The sequence below is a fragment of the Thermothelomyces heterothallicus genome (assembly GCF_042370625.1).
Source record: "Thermothelomyces heterothallicus CBS 202.75 unplaced genomic scaffold P884_scaffold_20, whole genome shotgun sequence".
Lineage (NCBI taxonomy): Eukaryota > Fungi > Ascomycota > Sordariomycetes > Sordariales > Chaetomiaceae > Thermothelomyces > Thermothelomyces heterothallicus.
The window spans coordinates 294,382-303,974 of NW_027192581.1; the positions used below are offsets into that span (position 1 = coordinate 294,382).

At 54.3% G+C, this 9,593-nt stretch overlaps 3 protein-coding genes across 3 annotated transcripts; 2 read left to right on the top strand and 1 right to left on the bottom strand.

The window, feature by feature from the left end:
• Positions 1 to 13: 13 nt before the first annotated feature.
• Positions 14 to 3,440, bottom strand: P884DRAFT_228035 (uncharacterized protein; the record flags this gene model as incomplete). Its single annotated transcript, XM_069439704.1, has 4 exons — positions 14 to 1,923; positions 1,993 to 2,220; positions 2,276 to 2,676; positions 2,739 to 3,440. The coding sequence occupies 4 exons, from the start codon at positions 3,438 to 3,440 to the stop codon at positions 207 to 209; spliced, it is 3,048 nt and encodes a 1,015-aa protein (XP_069295658.1). The 3' UTR covers positions 14 to 206.
• A 2,858-nt stretch (positions 3,441 to 6,298) lies between these two features.
• Positions 6,299 to 6,660, top strand: P884DRAFT_262252 (uncharacterized protein). The gene has a single exon (XM_069441641.1). The coding sequence runs from the start codon at positions 6,308 to 6,310 to the stop codon at positions 6,551 to 6,553; it is 246 nt and encodes an 81-aa protein (XP_069295659.1). The 5' UTR covers positions 6,299 to 6,307; the 3' UTR covers positions 6,554 to 6,660.
• Positions 6,604 to 8,174, top strand: P884DRAFT_279268 (PAP2 superfamily-domain-containing protein; the record flags this gene model as incomplete). Its single annotated transcript, XM_069443286.1, has 3 exons — positions 6,604 to 7,038; positions 7,176 to 7,725; positions 7,876 to 8,174. The coding sequence occupies 3 exons, from the start codon at positions 6,604 to 6,606 to the stop codon at positions 8,172 to 8,174; spliced, it is 1,284 nt and encodes a 427-aa protein (XP_069295660.1).
• Positions 8,175 to 9,593: the final 1,419 nt, after the last annotated feature.

Below are 9,593 nucleotides of genomic sequence, written 5' to 3' on the forward strand. Positions count from 1 at the left end.
CCCCCCAACAACACCCGCCACAGCGCCTCTCACGCGCCGGCTGCCCTGTAACATGCGAACAACATGGATTAAACGCCGTACTTGAAAAGGAAAAAAAAGGGTATCCGCAGATGGTAAGCAAACCTTCCCCTCGTGTGAGTTTGGTGAAGTACAGCATAACATATCTGGAATATGCAAACACAGGAACCCAACCGAGCCTGGGAGCTTCAGCCATCTCCGGTGAGGTCGATCACCAATGCAGCCTGCTGCTTCCCAGCCATGCCTGATGTCGCTTGCGTTACGGTCTCTATCTTGCCTTGGGTATGAGCTTGGGCCGATGGCAACGAGTTGAGGCGGCTAGAAGAAGCGGGGGCCCCGAACACACGCGATAATGAAGGAGAAGAGGCGGCTGGCAGCAGCGAGATCGAAGCCGGTGTGGGTGGCTGTGTTGCTCCGGATCCAACGTTGGCCCCAGAATGTCCGACCACCGGATTCGATGAAACCCAAGAGGCTGTAGGTTGCGACGGAGATGTGGCGGCGTGTGGCGACAAGTAGACGTTTGTGCCCAATGGGGAACGTAACGTCGGGGCCTTCAAGATATAGGGTTCCCTTTCCTTCTCACTCATCAACAGCCATCGTCTCGCAGCGGTCCGAAATCTTGTCCTGGACATTATACGGCCCCCCCGTTTGCGAAGGCTAGCGCCCAACTCTTCGCAGAAGAGGTCGAAAGGGCTCGTCAAATTAACGTCGAGCGCCGGACCCGGGTTGCGGCTAATGCCGCAGCCATTGTTCAGGTTACGCATAATGCTTGTCGCATCCCTTGGTGCAGTCGCTGGGTTGGGTCGGTTCAGCGAAGCATACGAGATGAAGGGGCTTTGGACAAAAGGAGGGGGCTCAGATGGGTTCGACTGAGGACAGCTCTCGGCAGCTTGAGGCTGATGTGTAAAGCTAGACGGAGCTCCCCTGGTGGTCGGACCGGGAGTCGATGACATCGTGAGCTGGTCTGTCCCCTCACACAAATCGTCGAGACTCTCGATAGGAACTGGCGAAGCTTGTTGGGGCATTTGATGAGACCGATCAAAGTTCCGAATTCGGGGATAATCGTCGCCCAGAATTTCGCGCAGAGCTGGACCGTCCAACTTCCCGATATTTAGAGTCGCCTTCTCCATGTTTTCTGTCCAGCACTTCCGGATGTTGGGGTCAACCTCGTACAGTTTCCTGACGACAAGCACGCCGTCTTCGACCCGAAACTGACACCGATACTGATGCCATGCGGAGTGAATCAGGGTCACGTTGATATGGCCGACAGCCTCATAGGAGAGCCAGCTAAAGCTGGCAACAGAGACGCTGCTCGAGAGAAAGCGGGTGAATAGGTTGCAGATGGTGCATCGGCAATGGGTTCGCCTAAGCTTTGGCGTCCACTCAAACGGCAAGGGGCCGACACAACGTGCCAGATATGTTTCGAGGATCGCGGCGAAGAGGTGGCGGTACCGGGGAGCCGACAGCGGAGCCTTGCGTTCCTCGAGGATTTTGATGAGGTGACCCAGGAACGGCAGCCAAAGAGAGGGAAACTCTTGGCGCGGAATTAGTGCAACATCTGCAACGATCTTGCAAGCCAGGGATGCCACCACACTCTCCGCACCGTCGGCCAGTAGCTGAGAGACAGTAACGGCAAGCTGAAAGGCATCAACTGCGCCCGCCGCTCCAGGCTGACGAGTTAACCGACCAGGGCACGCACACGTGCCATCTTTGAATATATGCTGTCCCCTTTGAAAGAGTTTCGACACATCGAGAGAGTCGATACAGAGCCGTGCCAGGCGTTCAAAAAGACCTTTCGAAATCGAGGAGATTTCGTGCTCCGGCCGGGGTCCGGAGCGGAGGCCGTCCAGGATGCCAAGCACAAATGATGTCCACGCCGAGTTTTTCTCGACGATTAGGGCAAGCCTCACTCGGAGTTAATACCGGGCACTGGGGAGAACAACATAAAGGGATGGCAGTGCTAGAGATACTCACTTGGATTCCAGAAACTTGCTATCATGCTGCGTTATGTACATAAGATCCACCAGAAGGAGGCCAAGAGCGGAACAGGGCTGGCATGAACTCAGATCTTCCGGAAGGTCGATTATCAATTGTCGCGCGAGCTGTTTGCAATTCGGGTGCGGAATCTCTGTCGACACGAGTTGCCAGGCGATGTGAAGTCTGTAAAACAAGGTTGTCGAAGCTGTGGCAGCGATCAACAAGCTTTGGGCCCATTAATTAGTCAAGTCCTCTTTGCGTTCCTAGGCACAACACAAACCTTGGTTCTAGTTTAGGGAAGGGCAGCGATCCTGAGACCAATTGGTCGGCTATCCACGTGAAGAAACCCACGGGAGTATGGTTCCCGAGCCGGGAAGCAGCCTGTTCAAGGAAGCTCCAGTCTTCCGCCTGGACTAGTGCTTTGAGGAGGTTCTGGATAGTAAACTCGGGAAGTACCGCGAGTCCCTTTGACCCATCCAGCTGCCAAATCCGAACGCAGAGATCTCTGAATATAGGAAGGAGTTGGATGCGGCTTTTTGGGTCCGCCATTCGGGAAATGAAGTATTTGACCACGCCCTGCAGGCTTTGGTCTCGGGAGGAGCAGCTGGCGGAGTTCGCGACGTTATCGATGTATTGCATCACAAAGTCCACCAGGCTGTCTCGAGGAATGATCAAGATTGCCTAAACGATGCTAAATGAGTATCCAACATACGTCGAGCATCTGACACCTTAGAAGAACTCACCGTCTCACAACCAGAGGCGGGGGTCTTCAGCAAAGAGGGCCCCGCCTGCAGCACGTTGCTGTCGTCCACAGGGACGTACGAGATTAGCTCATGCCCATTTTGAATGTCAACAACGCTGCGGGCTAGGTAGTCCAAGGTCGGACTGCTGTCGTCCCTGTCCAGCAGGGCAAGGAAAAGTTCGAACTCCAGGTCGCCTGCGACTCGACTCAGGGTTGCGGTCACCGTAGCATCCCGTCCGACAAACACTTCTGGCGGAAAACGTTTATCGCAGTACGTGTGATCCAGCCGGTAATACAGATGGCTTGTATGCCGTGATGCTTTGTCTTCTCCCGCCCATTGTCGCAGCACGTCGCGCAGTCCTTGCTCGGTGCCTTCACTGGCCGGCTCACATAGACCGTCCAATTCGAAGCAGAGGTCGGCCTTGAGGTCATCAAAAGCATCCAGCTGCAATTGCTCAATCAAGCTCAGCGGACGGTGAGATTGAACTTTGGGCGATGTGCCGACATCGTCACCGTCGGGGTCGTCACGGTTGTCGCCCTCAACCGCGACGTTGTTGAGGTTCTCGTGCACATCATCAGCCTCCGGTTCGCTGTCGCTGCTGATTAGGGAAATGACTTCAGGAGGAGACCGTTTCTTTGGCTGTGGCAGCTTGCTATGGTCAAGGTTTGCATTCAAGTAACTTCGCTTCTTCGGTGGTGGCATTGTGCGGCTCGTTGGTGCTGGCCAAGCGCGTCGGGAGGGAGACGCGCCGAACCGCGCTTGCAACGGTGAGTTGTCCCACTGCGATGCAGTCGCGTACGGCAACAGGATTAACTGCCGCCCCACTAGTTAACGCCCCACGCCACATCCGCTAACCAGAGCAAAGCAACTCGCACTGGCAGCTCCTTCAAGCTCGGAATACCAGCACGAAAAGTAAAAACTCCATCTGATCGAATACTTTGACCTTCTAAACAATTGAAAAATCCAAGACCGGCGCCTCACGTATCAATGCTATTCGTCTTATCACTTAACTAATTATGGCCTGCAGAGACGTGGTTCGTTTGTGGCTCGGGACAGGGAGCGCGCCTGCCTCCTTCCGCGAGGGTGAGGTGGTGGTGGTGGTAGTGAGCGTGGCACAGTGGCCGCTTGGCAGGCTGTGGTTTGATCTGAGCCAGGGCATTGACATCGCAGCTGCAAGCTTTTTTGAGACAAAGATGGAGGTGTATGTACATGGAAAAATGTATACGAGTGCGCTCCAACAAACAGTGATGGGACTGTCAAGCACGGATTAATTAATCCATAATTATATGACCTCACAGCGACATACCTATCTGTCCTACCAGCCTTACAATCGAGACTTTCATAGCGCATTTTCCGTGTAAATGATCTGCCTCCGCATCGAGCTTTTCCGGATCGGGTGAAAGCTCGGATCGAGTTTATCACTACCCGATGAGGAGTTTCTGGGACGAAACGGACAGAGTTTCATGTCCTAATTCAAACTGTCCCAGCCCAGTCGTGGATGACAAATGTAGGATTAGACGAAGAAGGGCACTACAAAACATCATGGTTACAAGAGTTCCAAAGTGATCTGATTCAGGCCAATGATGTGGTTGGCTAAGTGCCACCGCGAGTGCCTCCGTAAGCTGTAGCGGGCAACGGAGTCGTTGCTAGTGAATGCTGCTGTGGCGCCAGCAAACCGGGAAGCGCGAATTGTATCAATTATGGTTTTGTGCAAACAATGAACTTGAAATACTGGCGCGGCGTACTTCGTGCAGTTCGGTCAGGAGGTATTGATTGGAAGAAAAACCTTGGGGGTAACGCGGCGCAGGAGCCGACGAATAGCTTTTCATGTATCCAAGCAAGTAATTGTCGGCACGTAGTGTCAGAGGCCTATACGGATTACTCGGCACCACCTCCAGCACCGCTTACGGAGTGCTCCGTAGAAGCAGACAACTTCTTGTAATGGTACATATGTTCACTAAACAGAGCAACTATTTGTACGTGGAGTAGATAAATTTTGACTAGCAGTTCCATAACACGGATTAGTGTGCGAATTGCACAGGCTACTACGTATGATGGGTAAGTTTGACCCCCTGTCTGGGTATCAACAGGGGGCCTGACAGGCAGGCGCAGGCAGGAAAAACTGGTGGTAGAGGCACAATAGGTTTTTCCGAGAGAGCCCTGGTCGGTACCTGGGCAGGGGGTGAAACTTTGGCTCCCTACCACAGTAGTGTACCTTCCTAACGGAGTGATCGGTACAGTATGCAGACTGTGTAAAGTAACATCCTTGGAAAGAAGGCCAAGGATATTGCTTGGTTATTCCGGGACTAGTTCAGCCCTTGCCGCTGTGCTCGCAATCGGTTTCCGATACGACGAACGATCAATCCGGATTGTCGGACAATTGCGTAGTCCGATCGATAGGGCACGGCGCTAATGAGGCTAGTCCGAGCCCGACAGATGCTGATACTATACACTACGGAGTTGATTCAACAACGAAGTCCTTTACACTAGACTGTTAGTCTTGATGTCTCGGGTCGGAATTCGAGAAGCATAATACCGAGCGTGGAGACTTTGTAATACCAATTCCCAGGGTTACCCTCCTGATGTATGTTTCACTGGCTTGCGCATATATGGAGAATGGCGGCAAGATACAAAATATTTGTTGAAATGATAGCGGCTGGAACGGCCTAGTGTACGTACAGAATGCAAATGGAATGCACACACGCGTCTACGACAACGTCTTTCTGCTGCTACGAGTCGTGTTCGAGCACTATGTGAATCCGGCGGATTCCAGATTGCTGGGTGCGCAGGCGGGGCTCCAGGCACGCGACCCTGTTTTGTCGCATGTTGATGGAGGGCGCTAAACATCATCATGGGTACGCATTGAAAATTGGGGGATCGGACATCCAGTGGCCCGGCTCCCGTCGGAGCAAGTTGTGAGTAAGCAGGGGGGTGGCCCCCATGCCCCACTCTCTTCCAATGAACACCAGTACCTAGGTGCTCCCGCTCCTTTGGGCCATTGATCGTTCCTGGCTGACCCGGTGAAGCCCCTTGGAAAAAAAAGAAACCTGGTTGCAGAGAGAAGAAATCAATTTCGGTTCTTTAATGGATCGACAGGTATTTGTGCTCTACTCTACGGCGTAATGTACGATGTACTTACGGTCGCAGACCGGGTATTCATGTTGCGCACGGCTCGCAACGTTACACAGTACAAATTACATGGGCTCCGGAGACATTCTTGCCCCACCCCCCCTTCCCGCCCCAAATCTGCCTCGGTCCGTGGCTGTGGATTCCTTGGAATTTCACCAATTGGTCGCGTGGCCAACGTCCACACAGAGCCAGAGAAACATGGGTATGTGTTCCAAACACCACAAACACAGGCACGCAAGGCACACCGCGGCGCGGGGATTGTAGGATCCAAAGGAGATTATGGTGCAACAACAATAACGCCCTGCTGCAGAGCGGCTGGTAAAAATCGGTGGCCTGCCAGGGGGCGGTCACTGCTGAATACGGTGTTTCGTACAGTACGCACATTAGTAAGTGTACCGCAGATTTTTGGCTGTCTAGCCATGGTCGCGTGCTGACATTCCATGCGCGGGCGTGGTGGACAAATTGTCTGTAGCCTTCTGCCAAGTGCAGGTGCCAATCTTGCCGTCTTGACGACCCTATTTAGGGTATTTTTGTGCTGCGGTTCCCTCGGCCCACGCACCCCCTTCCCCTCCCCATTTCTCTCCTCTTGGGGTCTGTTCTTCACTTTTTCGTCTTCCTGGTCGTCGCTGTCCGGTTCTTTTCTCTTTTTATTTTCTACATCGCAAAGTTTTGACGACACCCTCTGACGGAAAGACCGACAGCGTCCGATCGGACTCGGCCCCTAAGAATTGCGAAGATGGCGGTTGGTGCCATCTTGGAACCGCTGGTCGTGGTCGGTCTGCTGGCTCTTGGCACCATCGTCAACCGCAACAAGTCCAAAGCTGCTCGCGGCCGGTCACCTCTCTCCCACCGACCCGAGCCATGGGAGCATCTCAAGTACACAACCGATTCCGAGGACGAGGATATCGAGACCGGCAGGGCCAGGGCAGACGAGCGCACCCTCCTGCCGCCCGCGCTGAGCAGGTCCAGCAGCAGCTCGAGCAGCACGCTTGCAGAGGACGTGTCGAGGAAGACAATACCGAGATGGCGGACGCGCAAGTTGCGCTTCATGAGCTGGGAGAAGGACGTCACGTCACCCAACACTGAGATCTTCAGAGACCGCCTCCTCAGCCGTGTGCTTCAGCGATTCCCGTTCCTGGCTGAGGTCTGGTATTGGGCTCTGATTTACTGGGTATGCAGCCCCTCCGTCCCGCCCGCCACAGCCTCTTTTGTGTCGCGTCCGCTTTTTCATTTTTTTTTTGCGTCCCGGTTTGAGACATGCATAATTTGTCAAGGGGTAGTAGCAATAGCTCACCACGGCTTTCCCAGGTTTACCAACTCGGCCGCGCCTTTACCGCCTTGACGCTGCAGGATTCCACGGTCAACACGGCTCGCGAGCACGGTCTTCAGGTCGTGCACGCCGAGCAGGCCCTCGGCATCTTCATCGAGCCCGCGGTGCAGCGGTGGTTCCTCGAACGGTCGACGCTGATGCGGTGGACCAACAAGACGTACTCGTTCATCCACATCCCCGGCACCATCCTCTACCTGATCGTCCTGTACCACGTCACGACGGCAAGACCACGGCACAAGCTGCAGGAGGAGAATGGCGGCAAGACGCTCTCGGAGAACTGGCGGGACCTGGCGCCCCAGTTCGGGCCGGCCGTCTATGAGCGGCGGAGGCGGACCATGGCCATGTGCAACCTCCTGGCCTTCATCGTCTTCACCTTCTGGCCCTGCATGCCGCCACGGCTGCTCAGCGATCCCACGTACACGGGCGAGCACGCCGCCGAGGCCAAGAGCTACGGCTTCGTTGACACGGTCCACGGCACCGACGGCGACAGCAGCGTCTGGACCACCAACCGCTTCTGCAACCAGTATGGTGAGTGCCAACTCCTGCAACCCCTTCGCCCTCGCTCCCATTTTCTCTGTGTTTTCTCTGCTTTCTTCTTTTGCTTCCTTTTTTTTCCTTTTCGGGCGTTTCAATTCGGCCTCTTCCACTAGCGTAGGAACTAACCAAGAGTTCCTGTAGCTGCGATGCCCTCGCTCCACTTCGGCTACTCCTTCCTCGTCGGCTTGACCGTCGCCGCGATGCCCCTGCGCAAACGCGGACGTCTCGGCTGGCGCCGCCTCGCTATCGTCTGCATCGGCATGATCTACCCGGCCATCATCCTGACCGCGATCGTGGCGACGGCGAACCACTACGTCCTGGATGCCGTTGCGGGAGCCATCGCCTGCGTCATTGCGTGGAACTTCAACGACTTCCTGCTGAACCTGCTCCCGCTCGAGGACTACTTCCTGGCGCTCGTGAGGATACACAAGCCTACGTAAGAAGGGGATCCGCTCGGTCGGCGATGAAGAGAAAGGCAGAGAACCTGCCAACTGCTACGGCTGATACCGGCGTGCGATTCTGCAGGTATTGTAATAATATAATCTGCCGGCTACTTTCAAGGCCGGAAGAGGGGGGTCGAGAAGTGGTGATGTGCCTGGACTGGACGAGGCACTAATAATATTCATGGCTCCGTATGGCACGTACGGGCGTAATCCTATGATATACAGTGGTACATGGCTTTAGTTAAAGGGCGTTGTCCCATGAGATACGTATGGCTGGACTCCCGCAACAGAGATTGGGGATCTGTCTCTCTTCAACGCATTTCACCAGATAAACAAACCACGGGGACAATACCTTTTAACTCCGCGGTTGCTTGAGCCTTGTTATGTTCTGATGAACAGACAGCACACACCAACGTAATTAGAACAGAAGCTTAGCAGCGCCCAATAGTGGTGATGTCAATGTTACAGCAAGTGTCAACGAAATCGGCGGCACTCGTGACAAGTCAACTTCGCTGGGCAGATCTAATGGGCAAAAAACAAGATCAGTAACTCAAATGTGCACAAAAAGATAGGCAATCTGTTTTATATTCCCCGTTGGCTGGCATTCAGTACTACGAACGAACAATATACGGGGTTGCTCAGATGCTAGCTCACTGCGACTCTTGGGTCTCTATTCAACTTCTTGTTGAGTCAAAGCATGCAACTGTGACGTGAGTGACTGAACATGTATGTATAAGATACAGGATCTCAGTTGCCCGCAGTGTGCGGGTGTGGGTGTGTATTGGCGACCCTGGGGACATTGAACCGTCATCTTGTTTCGCATCAAGCTGACTGCCTGTTCCGGTTCTAACGGCGCAGAAGTACGGAGTGCCTCAACACGCGCTGGCTTACCTGCGAGATGCCAGTTACAGCGTCTTAAAACGCCAGTATCGTGTGCTCACGCGTTCTTCACGCAGAGGCCCTTCCCCCTCGAGGGCGTCATGGCTGCTGGAAACGTCTCCTCGATAGAATGGTGGCTCGCTTGCTCAGGGGTTGCCCTGACGCGGCATGTTAATGACTAGGTACATAATTAGACGATGGAGATCTGTCACGGCATGAACGACGACAAGGACAGCCACGGCTGCCACCAAATTTGTCATAACCCGAAAGGATCTGGAACAGGATAATTAATTAATCACCCAGATGGCGGAACTAAGCAAAGAGGGCCCTGCCCGAGCGCATCTATCCCCCTTGGAGTTGAACACTGATTAATCGACGTCAGGGTGGTTGGAGCTGGGAGCAGGATGTGAGTAATCACTTGCACGTTACTCGCACGCGCCGGGCCACCCCGCTGCTGTAAACCCTCCCCCCCTTTTTTCCACCGCACGACCATGAATCTGCTCCTTTCCTCCCCTTCCCGCAAAATCCAGAAGAAAC

Coding starts and splice junctions, on each gene's coding strand:
- P884DRAFT_262252 (XM_069441641.1), top strand. CDS start 6,308: ATGCGCGGGCGTGGTGGACAAATTGTCTGTAGCCTTCTGCCAAGTGCA.